Source organism: Anomaloglossus baeobatrachus, chromosome 11, assembly GCF_048569485.1.
Source record: "Anomaloglossus baeobatrachus isolate aAnoBae1 chromosome 11, aAnoBae1.hap1, whole genome shotgun sequence".
Classification (NCBI taxonomy): Eukaryota; Metazoa; Chordata; class Amphibia; order Anura; family Aromobatidae; genus Anomaloglossus; species Anomaloglossus baeobatrachus.
In genome coordinates, this window is record NC_134363.1 from 19,201,513 (window position 1) to 19,221,373 (window position 19,861).

Sequence of the window (19,861 nt, forward strand, 5' to 3'; positions counted from 1 at the left end):
CTCTTTGTCTGTCTCTTTACCTGTTTTTGTCTGTCTCTTACCCTGTCTGTCTCTTTCCCTCTCTTTCCCTGTCTGTCTGTTTCCCTGTGTCTGTCTCTTTGTCTGTGTCTGTCTCTTTACCTGTCTGTGTCTGTCTCTTAACCTGTCTCTCTCTTTCCCTCCCTTTCCCTGTCTCTTTCCCTGTCAGTCTGTCTCTTTGTGTTTGTCTCTTACCCTGTCTATGTCTGTTTCTTACCCTGTCTGTGTCTGCCTCTTTCCCTGTCTGTCTCTTTCCCTGGCTGCATTGTGACATGCCAACATTTCATTTAAGGGCGTGGCTGCGCATTCTTCTGAAGTTCTGGCTGCACTGTGACTCCCAGCTCTATTCGCTTTAATGGAGACAGGTTTTTTGGTGAATAACTGTAAAGTGCAGGGTTAAAATTTCCCCTCAAAACATAGCCTATGACGCTCTCGGGGTCCAGAAATGTGAGTGGGCAAAATTTTGTGGCTGTAGCTGCGACGGTGCGAATGCCAATGCTGAACATACACACACACACACACACACATACATACACACACACACATACATACACACATTCAGCTATATATATATATATATATATATATATATATATATAAAATTGGAATTGCTGAAAACGACATGCAGTCTTCTAAAAAACAATCTGCCATACAACTCTGTCATAGAAAAAATAAAAAAGCTATAGCTCTCACAATACAGCGGTGCAAAAACAATATTGAAGTTTCTTTTTGATTTCTGCCTTACAAAAAGCAGAATAGAAAACGATCAAAAAATATTATGTGGCCCAAAATGATGCCACTATAAACTTTAACTCATCCTGCAAAAAATAAGCCCTCACATTTCTCTGTAAGCAGAAAAATAAAAAATTCAAAATTCGAGGATGCAAAACACCTTTTTATTTGGTAAAATTTCGTTTTAGTGTGATAGTAGCCAAACCTTTAAAAAAAGTTATATAAAACTGGTATCGCTGTAATCATACTGACCAGAGGAATAAAGCTGCCTAACAACTTATACTGCAAGATGAACGACGTAAAAAATAAATAAATAATCCTAAGATGAGGCAGAGGAGTCTCTTTGAACTCTCGTTTGGCTGGTAGTCCGATGGTGTCTGTATTTTTACATGTAATTTTAGGCGTGCACAAAAGTATTTTGTGCACAACAGTTTTGTGCACCTTTGAAAAGAAGGACACTGTTGAACAGAAGCCAAACAGTGTCCAGAATAATTCTGCTGCCTCATTAGGGAATGGATTCGTTGGGGGCTTCACCTAAATCACATATTTCGGAGATGTAGCTGGAATCCCCGATGTAAACACTCAGTATAGAGCACAGGATAAATGTGAAGTAATCCAAAATGTTCTGTATCTAAATCCCCAAAAATAACATTCAACTCAACCCACAAAAACACCAGCACAAAGGCTCAGGAAAAGCGCTATGGCTCCCTCCAAAAAAGAATTCCAGCAAAATCTGCAGAAAGGGAGAGCCTGGTGATTGGAAGTCTGCGCCCCGATGCGCGTTTCCACCTTTCTTTTTCAGTGAATGAATCATCATGATTAAGTGTGTCATGTGCACTTGAAATGCATTGATGGATATCCTACCAATGATCACTTTGTAATGCAATTTATTTTAAATAATGAAGAAGAAAATTGCATGTTCAAGACTTGGATTCCTCCCTTTTCTTCCCTTGGAGAACACTTGTGTCTCTGCAGGAGAAGACATGTTGCATCCAGGACGCAGGGTCTCTGTATTATGTGCCCTCACCCCAACAGGTTCTTACTCTCATAGGCAGCATTATACATAAATTCTTATACATTGGATACTCAATTTCAATGATTTATTATGCAGAATACTAATAACTGTATTATTTTTCATCTTTCACTGTGGTGGGAGGGAAATACACTCCTTCTATGCCATTGGAACTCCAAATTAGTAAGATTTGTTTTACGAGTGCTCGGGAAATCAATACAGCACCCACACTATGTGGTCTACTGAAAGTTTCTGCTTTATTACATCACGTGACCAGTTTATATAGTATCTCAAACAAAGAAATAACACCTCAGAACTGTGCACCAATAAGAGCCACAGGGGTGTGTATAAAAATGTGAAACTATATGATACTTAATTACTTTAAATGTTTTTTTGCAAACAGTTCTAAAAATATACTATACTGTAAATAGTTTCTGTAACACTCTTACAAAAAAAAATCATTAAAAACTGTTAAAAGAACAATTTCTGAAGTAGAAGACACGCAATTACCAGAGTCAGGAAGAAGATCAGTACAGCACAAACGATATGTGGTCTATAGAAAGTTTCTGCTTTAAAACATCATATGACCAGTTTATATAGTACCCCAAACAAAGAAATAACACCTTAGCACTATGCACCAAGAAGAAGCATAGGGGTGTGTATAGAAATGTGAAAATATATGATAATTACTGTAAATGTTTTTTTGCAAATATTTCTAAAAATATACTATACTGTAGATAGTCTCTGCAACATTCTTCCAAAAAAAATCGCTAAAAAGTGTTAAAAGAACAATTTCAGAAGTAGAAGACATGCAATTGCCGGAGTCAGGAAGAATTTGTAGACACTTGTGCCGCCACTGGTACAAATCGTCTTTTCTTCTATTAATAAACTTCCGATGGTTTTAGAGGTGCTGCCGAGATCACAGATGGATTTTGTTGCACATCCTCTATAGGCTGCAGATTTGGAGGCGCTTCCTGCAAAAATACCCAGATATGAATATGACAAATGCCATTATTTTACCTGCGCTGTAAATTACATTTTTTATATTTGTGCACTATTTCCATAAATGCTACATTTTTATTGATTGCTATTGAATTATAAAAATATATTGACGCAACCAAAAAAACCCTGAATATTAGCGTTTGGAAAAAATCATCTCGACACACTGTGTACCAATCAGATTAATTAATTTTAGATTTTGATAGATCGGGCATTTCTGAACACGACAAATTCTAAATATGTGTATATTTTTTATCTGCTTTATTTTCAATGGGGCAAATGGGGGTGATTTGAATTTTTAGTTTTTTTTTATATTTTTTAAAACTTTTTTTATTTATTTTACTAGTCCCCCTAGGGGAATTTATGGATCAACAGTCTGATCGCTTCCCTTGAGAAAACCATCAGGCGAAACGCGCGTTGGGTTGATAGAGATCTGTAGGGGGACTTCTCTCATCTACCATGGGTAAACTTATGCTATGATAATCCATTTACACTTACTGAGTGGAATTTTTGATGTCTCTTTACTACAGTATTTAAGAGTATTGATTAATTCAGTTGATTTCATACCTCACTCAGTGTTGTATTCACTTTTTTTAACATATGTCCCAAGTTTTTGGATGATTTTTTTCCTACTAAAATTCCCCTCTTCTTATGGTCTCCTTCACACGTCAGTGATTCTGGTACATATGGTTTTTTTTTATATATATACGTACCTGAATCACTGACATACGCACACACATTATAATCAACGGGTCTGCTCACACATCAGTGATTTTTCACTGAACGTGTCTCCGTGCAGCGTACACCCGTGTCCGTGATTCTGCACGGAGACAAGTCAGTTTTTTTCCGGCATCACTGATGACCCACGGACCACACTATGGTGTGATCCGTGTGTGATCCATGAAACACGCACCAGAAAAACACTGACATATCAAATAATAAACATTTTCAACTCACCTTTCCAGCGACGCACTGTGCAGCCTCCGCTCTCTGCAGCTCCTGCCCGGCTCATGAATATTCATGAAAGCAGGAACAGCCGACCTGGAAGTAGCTGCAGAGAGCGGTGGGCGAATGCTGCAAAGCCGAGGAGTTCAGCACCATGGAGAGCAGGAGCGAAGGCAGGTAAGTAATGCACATTTGCAATCACGGATTGCACATGGACAACCCATGTGTGCCGTGAATCACGCTAACATGGAGGGACATGTGCGTGTTTTACACGTCAGTGAAGAACGTCTGTTTTTCACTGACGTGTGAAACGGGCCTATGTCTGACATTTCCTCTGTGAAGAAACCTGATTCATATTATTGCTGTTTATAATTGCTATTTTTTTGTAATTTTGAATAAAATATATACATTTTAGTGGATGTGTTACTCCAATTATTTTCTGTTGTTATCATAGTCTGATCGCTTGTGCATATCTGTTGATCAGAGCTGTACAGCTCTGATCAGCAAAAATGCACTGTTCTTTTAAGAGCCTACCTTGGCTTAGATGATGTTATCATAAAAGAAGGGGACCCCACTCTTTTTTAAATTATTTATTTTTTTACGTCCCAGCAGCAACCTGGGAGTCAGGGATTCAGACGTCTTCCTCATGCTCTTCGCATTCCATTTGAGCACTGTTCCCATTCATTTCAGCGATCTTCCGGCCTCCCCAGCCTTCTAGCGGGATCTGCTGGAAAAATGCCCAAATTTCCCGTAGACTTTCATTATACTCGTTACTCGAATCAAGCGGGTTTGAGTGTCCAACCATCTCGATTCGAGCAGTTTAGCGCATGATCATCATCTTTTTATTGTTCGTTAGTTTAATGTTAGTAAATTGAGGAGGACCAATAAGTCTTTATCTTTTGGTTCCCTTTAAAGTGAATTAAAAAAAGAAACTATTTTTGGTACCTGACATTTTTGTTGATTGTAGAAGACACATATTCTCATCCCCGGTGCATTGTACTGTATCTGGAGTGTAACACCAGGTGGAGTCATCAGATACGCAGGATCGACAGACCAGTCCATTGAGGTTGGTGCCTTTTGCTGGTACTAAAAGCAAACAGATAAAAAGGAGAAGTTATCACAGCATATAAAATTAGATTGTCCAAGGTAGAAATCTCATTGGAAAAATCGGAGTCATGAGGGGAAGATCACGTTTTCTTGGGCAGACTGGATCATGCATTGTGCGTGTGCATGTGCACTGTCAGGCTTCTACCAGGGGGCACAGAGGTTGAATGGAGATGGAACTTAGACAAAAGTCCACAAGAAGGCACAAGCACCAGAAAGTCTAGTCAGCAAGCCTAAGTCTAAACCGGGATGTCACGTCAATACAGGGGGGAGCAAAAGGGTCAGGAGCTGAGAAGTCACATCAAAAGCCAAGCAGGGGAAGCATAGCTGAGGTCAGGAAATGTTACTGAGGTCAGAGGCCGGGAGAGCAAGTAAGTACAGGGAGCAGGAGGAGAAAAGACACAGAATGGGACCGGAGTCAGGTAGACAGGGTGGACAAACAGTACAAGGGAACAGAGGTCAGGGAGAGGAAAGCTAGGTAGCAGTAAGGATCAGGGCTAACTCACAAGAACCAGTTGCACACGCTGCAGAGCAGGAACTATTACTGGTGGCATTCCGGAGGAATCCACACTATGATAAAGCAGTGTGAGCCCCAGAACGAGGCACGACCAAGCAGACCCCTCCCACCGGACTTAACCCCATCAGTGTTCAGCTGTAGTCATGACATGCGCCTTCTCTTTAGCCCTTCTCATCCCTTGGTTGAACTTGATGGACTTCTGCATATTCTCATCTATCCTTGTGCTCCCCCTACTTGCACCCGTGGCAAAGCTCCCAGTCCTCCAATTGGCTTCTATCCCTTCTCTTTTTCCTGTTGGTCTTCAAGATGATGCCAACAGTGAATGAGCCCCACAATAATATGCATCACACTCAATTTGACTTTGTGTTGCTTAATAAGTGGCTTTGACGGCTGGAAGACCCGGTAGGAGGAGAAGAAGAAGAAGAAGAAGAGCTGCTCGGAGACTCTCGCAAGGAACAACAATAGTGGGACAGGTAATGGCCCAAGAAGAGACAAGTAGAAGCATTTAACCTCAATGAGAGATTATATTTGCACCAAATTTATTCCATTCAAATATAAGGTCTTCCCTGAATTTTAGAAATCTGCCAAAATTCAAATTCGAGAGGTTCACTCAACTCAACTCAACATTTTCTCATCATGGCAAAAAATTATTAAAAATAATTTAAAATATCTTTGTTTCTAAATGTTAAATACATATCTTTATCACTGATCAATCTCAATGATCTTGGAGATATTATTGATCCAGGGATATAGTACTTATTACTTAGTACTTATAACCATTGGGCCAAACATCTATTTCCAGAGTTCTGACGTGGGTTGCTGTCAGTAGAGAGATGGTTAGAATTCTTATATCCTCTGAATATGCCATTAATGTATGAGATAAGAATACTCCCTCAAAGGGATTTTTCCAACTTCCTGATTGCTGGAGGTCCAACCACAGGGATCCCTAACAATCCTGAAATTGTTCATGCACATTCCACGTTAAGATTCTCCAGTGTCGGGAATAGGTGGACAATAGACCTACGGTATGCAGTTCCGGTCATATTCCAACTAGACGTGCCAAACCAATACAAATGAGTGTATTGAGAGAGGTCATGTAAGTCTAGACAGCACATCACCATATATATACAAATCACATACTTGCGGTCACGTAACCACCCATTTCTGGCATCGAAGAGTCATGAAAGCATACAGTGCGTGCTCTGAGGATTCAGAAGGCTTCAATCACATAAAGTGAATGCAGAGTTGAAACTTAAACCTAGACAACCCCTTCAAAGGCTACTTTACATGCTGCGATATCGGTACCGATATCGCTAGCGTGCATTCCCGCCCCCATCGGTTGTGCGACATGGGCAAATCGCTGCCCGTGTCGCACAGCATCGGCCGGACCCGTCACACATACTTACCTTCCCTGCGACGTCACTGTGACCGGCGAACCGCCTCCTTTCTAAGGGGGTGGTCCGTGCGGCGTCACAGCGACATCACTGAGTGGCCGCCCAATAGAAGCGGAGGGGCGGAGATGAGCGGGACGTAACATCCCGCCCACCTCCTTCCTTCCGCATTGGGGCCGGCGGCAGGTAAGGAGAGGTTCCTCTTTCCTGCGGCGTCACACGGAGCGATTTGTGCTGCCGCAGGAGCGACAAACTACTTCGTACCTGCAGCTCCAACGATATTCGAGAATGGACCCCCATGTCACCGATGAGCGATTTTGCACATTTTTGCGACGATGCAAAATCGCTCATAGGTGTCACACGCAACGGCATCACTAATGCGGACGGATGTGCGTCACAAATTCCGTGACCCCAACGACTTCGCATTAGCGATGTCGTAGCGTGTAAAGCCCCCTTAAGACATTGATAATGTGAAATCTAAATTAAATTATGAGTAATAGAGTCAGAGAACGATTTCATATTCCAAACTTGAGGTTCAAATAGAAGTAAAAGCCAATTTGGCCGACTTACACTCTAGAGAACTAGGAGAACAGTTATCCGTGTTGCAACATGACGTGACCATCCGTAATTGTGCTTCTGCTGTGCTTGTGCTGCCCTTAATGTTACATTCAGATGACGGTGTGCATGATCTCATGACAAATTCAGTCTTCTTTCCACCTAAAGGTAAACATAGCAAACTTTTTTTTTCTAAAATTTCATAAAACATATATAATTCATAAAGTTGATTAGACCTATTGGTTAGAAGGGTTTCTTTAAAGAGAAATAATGACTTCTCAGAATAAGTTGTCCTGTGAATGGATGAGGATTAGTACGATTTCTAGCCATTATATGACTTGTTTCTTGCATTTTTACCAGTTACCCCATTCATTCTTGAAACACCAATGCCGGCTTACTCACACTCTCCTGCTCCCCCTCCCAGTGAGAACGTTGGTTCCCTCATCTATCCAGGCATCCTGCAGTGGTGGTCATGTCCCATGCCTCACAAAGCATCTGTACATTTGGCAGGCTTTAGTCCTCTGCCCGTAGGGCATGTCCACAGCCTCGTCCCCTTTCTTAAAGGGCCAGCATCCTCCTAACCCAGAAACACCTTCCAGGTCATCTTGGAGGCCACTGGTACCTAAGGTACATCTACCCCATCAGTGGTGTCTGGGCAATGAGCCTAATACTTCTCAGGTCCCCTAGCACTGTGCTGTTGCCACTTTTACATTGTGCTAGTTCTGCTTGCTGATACCTGTTTGCATTACAGGATACTGCTGCCTTATCACTATCTGCTGCTGCAAGCCGTTATCCCAGACACCTATCACAATACCCACTGTCACAAAGTATCATCCCCTGCTGCCACAAATATCCACGCTGGCCGACTTACACAATACCCGTTACAAGTATCCACGCCAGATAGTCATCCATCTGTCCATCCACCTATCCATACCAGACAGAATCTCGACTCCCACTGCAACCTATTACCAAAAACTACAGCTCCCGTACCCCTGGGGCCAGTCGATGCAGCACCAGTCTTCCCGAGTAGAACCTGGACTCATACCTGAAGTGTAACACCCTCACCTTTAGGTGCTGTGGAGAAGACCAGGCTCAGGTACGTAGTCAAGCCCTTCAGCGTTTTCTGTGTGCTGGGTCCAGGTGGCTGCACTAACATCTCTGCTCGCCCAGTGAGCATAACAATTCTCCAGCCCTTAATATGCAATTGACTTTGAGCTACTGGGAAAAGTCTGGCTGTTATAATATGTATCTCCCATATACAGCATAGTAATACATAGTAGACAAACCTGCTCTTGATTACATAATTAGTACCTACTGAGCAGTGTAGATGTGTATTCAGGTCTGGGGTGAAGTAAAAGACTTGTTAGAAAGCTCAGAACAGTCTTTCTACTGTTCATTGTCACAAATTCATTGAGGACAGTAAGCAGGGGAGTAGAAAGAATAAATAAAGCCCTATAGCAAAAGTTCTACCTTGTCCCTTCCTCCCAAAAAATTGTTACAATAGATGGGGTCAAAGCACAGAGGTCTAGAGACAGTATGACAAATTGGCACATCTCCAAACTTTGAAAGACAAGGAGAGGGACAAGTTTTTCAGCACGTACACAGTAATTTTGTGCTTACTGCAGTCGCTTTGTGTTCTCACCCACTACCATACCTCTTTAATTGTCCCCATAGAGTATAATGCTCCCCAAAATGACCCCATAAATGGTATATTACCTCAATAGTGAATTCCTGTACACAGTTTGCCTCCATAGTATAAGCGAACCGCACATTGACCCAAACACGGTATAAGACCCCAAGAGTGACACTTCTGCGAAGTATGGTGTCCCATGGTGATTTTTTTATGTTGCCTATTTTTGCTTCTTTAAAAAATGCAACCTCTTACAGTTCTAGTAAAGTGGATTGGATTTCTAGAGATTTCCTACCCACTGCAATTTTTTTTTACTCATTGTAAACTGACCCAAATCCGAAACGTGTGACGGGTACGCTGATTTTCATGTCATTATTTTTCCCCTAGACTTTTATTAGATGCAGAAAATCCACAGGTAAAAACTGAACATGTTTTTTTAGTGCATTTCTGAGGCGAAAACTCTTTCAAAACCGCATGTAATATGCACATGTGATGCCCTGGCCTATCAGGTCATCACAGGGTATTGTGCAATCTGCCCTTCTGTGCAATATCCACCTCCTCCTTGGTTACGGGTCGTTAACCTATGGTGTTGCCAAAACCAGCTAATAAAAATCCTAGGAACACTCTGCACCACACCCACCAGACACACCAGTGGACGGCCTTAACCAACCCCCCACTTGGGGGTTTGGTTAAGGGGAGGTCAGGAGTGTCAGGAGAAGGCCAGTGTAATGTTGGAGGTGAAGGAGAGAGGAGGTCAGGAGCTGGGTTCCTTGGAAGTACTAGGAAGCAGACGTTGGTCTGGGCCCGGTAAGAGCTGGACCCCCGGTCGCAGGGGATTGTGACAAGGGGCACGGTATTATCGTAGAGGACAGCCAGAGACCTTGTGCCATCACTGAGCTGGGACCAGGCACGACGGGGTACGTGGACCCTAGGTCAGGGAGTAGCTTCAGGCAACCTGACAATTTACCCAATGAGAACGAAGCCTGCAAGATCCACTCTCCATCCACTCGAAAATCGGGGTAATACCGCAACGAGGAGGATAGGACTTTCCACTAAAACGGTCAAGGAAATCCCAAGCGTGAACCCTGAGAGCAAGCTCCCTCAGTTAGCCACACTGGGGAGCGGGACCCGATTAGTTTCAAGCTATAGGGGTCAACTAAGAAGAGAACAAGGTGCCAAGGGAATGGTCACAGATCATCAGGCACCACCAGCAGAAATGGGACCCAGAGGTGCTCCCCCTCAGGGGCAGCGGTGTCCAGAACTTTGGTTTACTAAGTTGTCGGTGTCAGCTTTATGGACTGAGTGAGTAGGCAAGTGACCCTTACCTCCTCAACGGCACTCCCCTATCGCACCACCGAGTGCCGGGGCATCCCCCCTACCCGTGGAGGGGTTACACACCTGGCTGCCCACTCCATCACCACCGAGTACTCCCAGCTGCTGCGGTGGTACTCCACCTTAACACACACCATGGGTGGCGTCACAAATTTTAGATATACCATCCCCTGTAAATAGCCCCTTAATTCGAGTGGCCGCACGACGCCCCTCGAGCTACCGCGGATCCGGATCGAAGCAGCCCGGCTGCTGACGTGGGGGCAGCACACATATACACATACAATAAAATTTGTGAAAGCCAAATATCAGGTAGTATCAAACCCAAAGCAGCGGACCAACAACAAACAAACAAAAAGTAAAAAAATACAGAATCAAAAACATGACAAAAAGACAACAAAAAATGCAAGTAACCTAATCAATGAATGGGTGCAGAAAATCTGGAACGTCAGAAGCTCACTGTCGTAACGTAGCCGTAGGGAATAAAGACGGCTCTGTTAGAGGCACATGAATGATTCATCTGGCATCTGCCGAGTCATAGCTTTCATATTATGGTGCTGGAAGGGTGTTTTTCTTTTTATTATATTATATTTTTGTTTGCTTTGTACTATTTTTTTGGGTTCACTTCATTTTTTTTGTGCTGGAAGGGGTTAAGAAACAAACTAATGAGAAAAAAGAATTTGTGATCTTGTTGCATTTGTAGCACAGTATTTAAATGAAAATAAACAAAATATATGCAAATACTAAAAGCCCTAAGGGCTTGATATGGTGCATTCTCATTTGTGGCATGCTTGCCTATATACACTGTGTTTTAACCACTTCCCATCACTGCGCTGCCCTTTTTACGCCCTAATAGACGTTCATCCCGAGATGCTGATCCCCAGGTGAATACAGCTTGGCAGCATCACTCCTAGAAGAGTTGTAGCAGAGGGAATTGAGAGCTGCCGGTGTTTTTATGGTGCAAATAACTGTTTACTTGCTGCGATAAACGTGACCACAGCAAGAATAGAGTGAGACAGAGTTACCTCCTTCTTATAATCATCAGATTCCTACAGTGCGAACTATTACTAATGATTACTGGGGTACCGTAGACCAGAAAGATGAGTCTGCCATAAATCAAAGCCTAATAGACCATGCCTGAGGCTAGAAGACAGCCTATCAATTTAAGGGAATTTGCAGATGATTCATCACAGGGCATCAATGATTACTAGGGGTACCAGAAACCTAAGAATGACCACCCGGTTTGCTATAAATCCAAGCCTAATAGACCATGCTTGAGGCTAGTAGACATCCTATCAATGTAATGGCATCTGCAGATGATCCATCACAGGGAACCAATGATTACTAGTGATACTAGAGACCTAAGGATGACCACTGGGTCTGTGATAGATCAAAGCCTAATAGACCATGCCTGAGGCTAGTAAACAGCCTATCAATGTAATAGAGACTGTAGATGATCCATCACAATGAACCAATGATTAGTGGGGGTACTGGAGACCTAAGGATGATCACCAGGTCTGCCTTAGGTCTAAGCCTAATAGACCATGCCTGAGGCTAGTAGACAACCTATCAATGTAATGGCATCTGCAGATGATCCATCACAGAGAACCAATGATTATTAGGGATACTAGAGACCTAAGGATGACCACTGGGTCTGTTATAGATCAAAGCCTAATAGACCATGCTTGAGGGTAGTAGACAGCCTATCAATTTAAGGGTGTATGCAGATAATCCATCACAGGAAACTAATGATTACTGGGGGTACCAGAATCCTAAAGATGACCACCAGGTCTGCCATAGATCAAAGCCTAATAGACCATGTCTGAGGCTGGTAGACAGCCTATTAAGATAAGGGCACCTGGCCTGCAGATGAACCATCACAGGGAATTAATTATTAGGGGTACCAGAGATCTAAAGCTGGGTTCACACATAGCGACAGCGACAACGACATCGCTGTTACGTCACCATTTTCTGTGACGTAACAGCGACCTTGTAAGTCGCTGTTATGATCGCTGCTTAGCTGTGAAACACAGCGACGCAGCAGCGATCGTAACGTCGCTACATGTGCAGAGAGCAGGGAGCCGCGCACACTGCTTAGCGCTGGCTCCTTGCTCTCCTAGCTACAGTACACATAGGGTTAATTACCCGATGCATACTGCAGCTACATGTCACAGTGCAGGAGCCGGCACTAGCAGCAAGAGCGGCGGAGGCTTGTAACGAAGGTAAATATCGGGTAACCAGGGAAAGGTCTTCCCTTGGTTACCCGATGTTTACATTGGTTACAGCTTTCCACAGCTGCCAGACGCCGGCTCCTGCTCCCTGCTCGCTTCATTTCGTCGCTCTCTCGCTGTCACACACAGCGATGTGTGCGTCACAGCGGGAGAGCGACGATGAAAAAATGAAGCAGGACATTCAGCAACAAGCAACGACCTCACAGCAGGGGCCAGCTCGTTGCTGGATGTCACACACAGCGACAGCGACGGGACGTCGCTGCAACGTCACAGAAAATGGTGACGTAGCAGCGACGTCGTTGTCGTCGTCGCTGTGTGTGACACCACCTTAAGGGTTGACCACCAGGTCTGCCATAGATCAAAGCCTAATAGACCATGGCTGAGGCTGGTAAACAGCCTAACAATCTAAGGGCATCTGCAGATGGCCCATCACAGTGAACAAAAAGATAATGGGGGTACCAGAGACCTAAAAATGACCATGGGGTCTGCCATAGATCAAAGCCTAATAGAACATGCCTGAGGCTAGCAGACAGCATATTACGGTAAGGGCATTCAAAACAGGGAACTGATTATTAGAGGTAACAGAAACCTACAGATGACCACCGGGACTGCCTAGTTCAAAAGCCTAATAGACCATGCCTGAGGCTAATAGACAGGCTTTCAATGTAAGGGTGTCTGCAGAGGAGCATATAAGAAATCATCTGAGTTTCATCCAGAGAACGCAAATTATTTTTTTTCTAATTTACATCCTATTTTAATCTGTGGGCCAACTGTGTGTCCATTTTTTAAATCCGTGTACCATCTATGTTTCCATTTTTTATGTCCGTGTGACGTCCATGTGTGATCCTCTATCATACAATTACATTAAAAAATCTACATGAAAAATACAATAATATAATAAAAAGATTTATTTTTCTTAATTCTGTAGTGAATGCCCCCCCCCCAAAAAAAAAACAAATAAAATGTGAAAAACTTCAGCAGAATTGCTATTATTTTGTATTCCAACTCACATAAAATTAAATAAAAATGATTATAAATAGGAATCTACCTCCAAATGGTACCAATAAAAAGTAAAAAAAAAATGTACTCAAAAACACAAGCCCCTATTGACCACTGCTTTTGAAAAAAAATTAAAATAGAAAAAAAAATAAAAAAAAATAAATTTAAAAAAATTAAAAAGGTAAAAAAAAAATATAAATTTAATTAAATTACTTTCTTGTGCAAAAATTGAAAAACGGAAGAAACGGTATAAATTTGGCATTGCTGTAATCACATTACTCATACTATGAAGCTAAAGAAGTCGCCTGTTAATTCTTGAGACGTCTTCTGCTTGGAAACTGCTCATAATTTTAATCAATAAGAGCCGCTTCAAAAATGACTAAAAAGATGCCGGAGAAGAGACTTAAGGAAAACAACGCCAACATTTCCTTGAAGTGCCTTCACCGTGAAAAGCTTCGAGGGTCCACTAGCGTCTTGAGACATCTTGAGCACGTAGCTCAAGTGTTTAGAGTTCTTAGGCTGTGAATGTATATGGGAATGTGCCCAATCACTTCTTAAAAATGGTTCGAAACTGTTTACGGGAAAGTAACAAGGATGGAAGAATCTACAATCATTCGAGTCAATCCTATCACTCACCTTTAGTGGTTTCCAAATATGCAGTCCCACATACTTGGCCGGATGGACAAGTCCCACTATTGCCCGAGCATGTGGAGGACGGAGACATGCACTCCGTACACGAGAGAGCGTAACCTAAAGAGAACGGCACAGTCGGTTAATTAATCTTCAATCTTGAACTTAATAAATGATAATGAAAAAGATAAATGCAGAAAACTTACTTGTTGCCGCAATGGTCAAGAGGAGGCTCAAAAGTCCAATAAGGGAGGACATTGTTCCGCTCTAGAAGATAGGTGAAATGAAAATCACTTACAATCCAAATTCATTTATTCATCTTGCTATGGGGAGGAGCATATCATATTAATCCTAAGCAAATAAAACCTGGTCTACCGAGAAACGAAACTTATATTCTGCACTCTCGCACCCTTGCCAATTTCTAGTTTCCACTTGTATTTTTTTAACCGTATTTACTATGTAAATCTTTGTGCTTTATTTCTTTGGCAAAAGACAGGAGAGTAATGTGATCGCAGTTGCAAAGGGTGCGCCCATGACCGGGTCAGTGTGGAAGGGGGAACTGCCTATTTGAGATGGATGTGCTTCCGAGGACACACATTAAGCTGATATACATTGATGATGCCGGCATCATGATCTGAAATAAGTGCCACCGGTAATCAGAGCCAAAAGCTGTCGTTGGTTGCCAGTCACAGGCAAAACGCATAACAGTGATGGTATGCGTCAGCGATAACAGGCACACCAATGTGAGCTGCCGGCATCATGGGAATGGGGGCCAAATATGTGGTGCATTATACCAGGATGGGGGACATTGTTATAGGATGGGGACATTGTACAAGGAAGAGGCCACCGATGTGGGGCATTATACTGGAATGAGCAACATTGTTATAGGATGGGGGACATTATACCCGGAAGGGGCTTAAGATGGGGTGCATTATACCAGGATGCGTGACATTGTTATAGGATGGAGGCCATTATACCAAGAATGGGTCCAAGATGAGGGGCATTATGCAAGGATGGGGGACATTATACCCGGAAGGGGCCTAAGATGGGGTGCATTATACCAGGATGCGTGACATTGTTATAGGATGGAGGCCATTATACCAAGAATGGGTCCAAGATGAGGGGCATTATGCAAGGATGGGGGACATTATACCAGGAAGGGGCTCAAGATGTGGGGCATTATACCCAAATTAGCAACATTGTTATAGAATGAGGGCATTATACTAGGAAGGGGTACAAGATGTGGTGCACTATACCAGAATGGGGGACATTGGTATAGGATGTAGGCGATTATACTAGAAAGGGGCCACTGATGTGGTGAATTACACCAGAATGAGCAACATTGTTATTGGATGGGGGCCATTATACCAGGAAGGGGCACAAGATGTGGGACATTATACCTGGATCGGTGACATTGTTATAGAATGAGGGCCATTATACCAGGAAGGGGCCAAAGATGGAGTGCATTATACCAGGATATGTGACAATGTTATAGGATGAGGGTCATTATACCAGGAAGGGGACAAGATGTGGTGCATTATACCAGGATGGGGGACATTGTTATAGGATGGGGGACATTATACCCGGAAGGAGTCCAAGATATGGGGCATTATACCAGGATGGGGGACATTGTTATAGGATGGGGAACATTATACAAGGAAGAGTCCACCGATGTGGTGCATTATACTAGAATAAGCAACATTGTTATAGGATGGGGCCATTATACCAGGAAGGAGCACAAGATGTGAATCATTATATAAAAATGGGGGAGATTGTTATAGGATAGGGGCCATTATACTAGGAAGGAGCCCAAGATGTGGGGCACTTTACCAGGATGGGGGAGATTGTTATAGGATGGGGCCATTATACCAGAAAGGGGCACAAGATGGGGGACATTATACCAGGAAGGGGCCACTGATGTGGTGCATTATAACAGAATGAGCAACATTGTTATTGGATGGGGGCCATTATACCAGGAAGGGGCACAAGATGTTGGGCATTATACCAGGATGAGAGACATTGTTATAGGATAGAGACTATTATACCAGGAAGGAGGCCAAGATTTGGGGCATTATACCAGGATGAGGGACATTGTTATAGGATGGGGGGAGGTTATACCGGTAAGGGGCCAAATATGTACTGCATTTTACCAGGATGGGGGACATTGTTATAGGATGGGGGTCATTATACCAAGAAGGGGCACAAGATGTGGGGCATTATACGAGGATGGGGGACATTGTTATAGGATGGGGACATTATACCAGTAAGGGGCCAAATATGTGGTGCATTATACCAGGATGGCAGACATTGTTATAAGATGGAGCCACGATACTAGGTTGGAGCTCAAAATGTGGGGGATTATACCAGGATAGGGGACATTGTTATAGGATGGGAGAAATTATACTAGGAACGGGCACACGATGGGGTGTATTACACCAGAATGAAAGACATTGATATAGGATGGGGGCCATTATACCAGAAAGGCGCACAAGATGTGGGGCATTATACCAGGATGAGAGACATTGTCATAGGATGGGGCCATAATATGAGGAAGGGGCCCAAGATGTCGGGCATTATACCAGAATGGGGGACATTGTTATAGGATGGGGGTCATTATACTAGGAAGGAGCCAAAAATGTGGAGCATTATTCAAGGATGAGAGACATTTTTATTGCCTGGGGACGATTATACCAAGAAAGGGCCAAAGATTGGGGAATTATACTAGGAAGGGTGAAATATTTTAATGGAAGGGTCCAGGATTGAGATATTACATCAGGAATGGGGACATTATTACTGGAAGAGATCCAGAATGGGGAACATTCATACAGGTAGGGGCAAAGGATGTTGGGAATTATTACTGCAACGGGCAAGGTTGGAGGACCTTAGTACAGGATGGGAACATTATTTTATTATAGGGGGAAACAAGTATGTCTTTATAGCATTTAGAACTCTACAATGGCCCATACATCTGACCAACAAGCAGTTGATGGCTGAAGTCCAAATTTTGCATCGGGCCGATTTTACTCTAGTTACGTCACCGGCGAAAAGCGTCTCTACATCCTGGCGTTCTGCTTTCTGAGTAGCATTGCAGTTTGGAAGCAGTAGCATACTTGAGCCACTCTGAATCTGAGCATTCTCCAATGCTGCTGGCAGAGTTAGCTTTACCCCTGCAGCAAAAAGCCTTCAGAGCAGCGCTTACAAGCTCTATAGCACACAGCTTCCAATTGCACACTCCTTGTCTAGGAATTGGTCACGTCTGATAGACGACAGCAGTAGCCAGTAATCTAACCAACGAGCCGTAAACTATAGAATTATTGAAATTATAAATTGCTCCATTTTGAGAAAGGAGATAGAGTTTTTAACCTTAGGTAAGTTACAAAGTTGCTTTCTTTTTAAAAGCAGTTTGCAAATTTATCAATCCAAATTGTAGGAAAAGGTTACGCACTGGAATTCACTATCACTTGGGAGTTCTAACAGTATCCAAGCTACAATAATTGCAGGCATTCATGAACACTATTGACATACTACCAATGGCAGAAGACCACAAATCCATTATGGGGCCCGTGAGATGGGGGGCCTGGTGCCAGTGCTGAAAACAGCAGGCCACTCCCCTACCCACCCAGTATTGAACCACCAACTGTATCGGCATCGTCAGAGCAGAAGGGACCAAGGAAAGGTGATTTTTTTAATATCAGTGAGTATACGGGAGGCCAAAAAAATCTATGAGGTGGGAATTATATAATAGCGAGGCCTATGGGATGCATTTTAACATATGAAAGTCTATAGGGGTGCATGACACTACATGGAGGACTACATGGTGCATAATAATATATGGAGGACTTTGGTGGCGGATTATAATATATTGAGGACTATGGGGTGCATTATACTATAAGGGGGTTTATAGGGAGTGCATTGTATTATATGGAGGACTATGGTGGCACAATTTAACATATTGATTATTATGCGGTGCATTATACTATAAGTAGGTCTATGGGGGGTGCATTATAATATATGGAAGACTATGGTGGATGTATTATAATATATTGAAGATTATGGGGTGCATTATACTATAAGGGGGTCTAGGAGGGGTGCATTATAATATATGGAGGACTTTGGTGGCGTAATATAATATATTGAGGACTATGGGGTGCATTATACGATAGGGGGTTCTATGGGGGTGCATTATAATATAGGGAAGACTATGGTGGCGCAATTTAGCATATTGATTAATATGGGGTGCATTATACTATAAAGGGGTCTATGGGGGTGCATTATAATATATGGAAGATTATGGTGGACGTAATTATAATATATTGAAGATTATGGAGTGCATTATACTATAAGGCTGTCTATGGGTGGTGCATTATAATATATGGAGGAGTTTAGTGGCGCAATATAATATATTGAAGATTATAGGATGCATTATACTATAAGAGTGTCTATGGGGGTGCATTATAATATATTGAAGACTATGGTGGATGTATTATAATATATTGAAGATTATGGTGGGTGAATTATAATATATTGAAGATTATGGGGTGCATTATACTATAAGGGGGTCTATGGGGAGGTGCATTATAATATATGGAGGAGTTTAGTGGCGCAATATAATATATTGAAGATTATGGGGTGCATTATACTATAAGGGGGTCTATGAAGGGGGTATTATAATATATGCAAGACTATGGTGGGTGCATTAAAATATATTGAAGATTATTGGGTGCATTATACTATAAGGGGGTCTATGGGGGTGCATTTAATATATGGAAGACTATGGTGGATGTATTATAATATATTGAAGATTATGGGGTGCATTATACTATAAGGGGGTCTATGGGGGTTGCATTATAATATATGAAGGGCTCTGGTGGCACAATCTAATATATTGAAGATTATGGGGTGCATTATACTATAAGGGTGTCTATGGGGGATGCATTATAATATATGGAGGATTATGGGGGTGCATTATAATAAGGGAAGCCAAAAGCAAAAGTATGTGCCATGACACAAAGGGGGGGGGGGTCACCATAAACAATAGACTTTTTATTGAACATATATCAAAGAAACAAAGGACAAAAGACACATAAAAACATGTAAAAAGCATACAGGCTGATAGAATACAATAGTACACACCCTCAAATACAAAATAAATAATACATTATATTGAATACATATATATATATATATATATATATATATATATATATGTATATATATATATATATATATGTATATATAAAATGTATATATTTTTTATATATATATATATATATATATATATATATATATTTATCAATGAAAATTGCAATTGAAAACCGAAAGACTCCACAGGAACAAAATCACAAAAAAAGGCTCTGAAACGGAACGGACTAGCCCAATAAACAGAAATAAATAGATAACTGTATATCCATAAGTACCGATATTAAATTACAATTGAGAAACCCGCAATCTCAAACAAAGCAGGGTCACATAAGGCTATACAGTGAAACCAATGCAAACCTGGAGTGTATGAATGGGTGTGGATCCTTCAGTGATGAGAAATAGGCAGCGTAAAAGGAGCCGAGCACTAGGCAAATAAAGCTGTGATGAGCCTAGGTGAGCAAATAAGCGGCTGAGGGTGAGGGTGGGACTGGCGCCAGGCCAAAGTCAAGATGATAATGTGCAGGAATACAATGGAGGAGGGTAAGGACGCTGGAGCATGCCTATTAGAGTTGTTTATAACAAAGCCAAGCAGGCACACTACTAGAGAGAAGCTTACAATAAAGGACA

At 42.3% G+C, this 19,861-nt stretch overlaps 1 protein-coding gene across 1 annotated transcript; it reads right to left on the reverse strand.

Moving 5' to 3' along the window:
- Positions 1 to 1,741: 1,741 nt before the first annotated feature.
- On the reverse strand, positions 1,742 to 19,647 carry LOC142256159 (phospholipase A2 inhibitor and Ly6/PLAUR domain-containing protein-like). Its single transcript, XM_075327695.1, has 6 exons — positions 19,592 to 19,647; positions 14,299 to 14,359; positions 14,099 to 14,212; positions 7,289 to 7,435; positions 4,652 to 4,792; positions 1,742 to 2,736 (listed from the first exon to the last, which is right to left on the reverse strand). The coding sequence occupies exons 2-6, from the start codon at positions 14,348 to 14,350 to the stop codon at positions 2,543 to 2,545; spliced, it is 648 nt and encodes a 215-aa protein (XP_075183810.1). The 5' UTR covers positions 14,351 to 14,359; positions 19,592 to 19,647; the 3' UTR covers positions 1,742 to 2,542.
- Between the last annotated feature and the right edge of the window lie 214 nt (positions 19,648 to 19,861).

What these genes read in the sequence shown, in the direction of transcription:
- LOC142256159 (XM_075327695.1), bottom strand. Translation starts at nt 14,350, where the DNA reads ATGTCCTCCCTTATTGGACTTTTGAGCCTCCTCTTGACCATTGCGGCA. An exon ending in CTTGACCATTGCGGCAACAA is followed by an intron (nt 14,213 to 14,298) that starts GTAAGTTTTCTG and finishes CGTTCTCTTTAG; the next exon opens with GTTACGCTCTCTCGTGTACG. An exon ending in TTCTCCTAGTTCTCTAGAGT is followed by an intron (nt 4,793 to 7,288) that starts GTAAGTCGGCCA and finishes GTTTGCTTTTAG; the next exon opens with TACCAGCAAAAGGCACCAAC.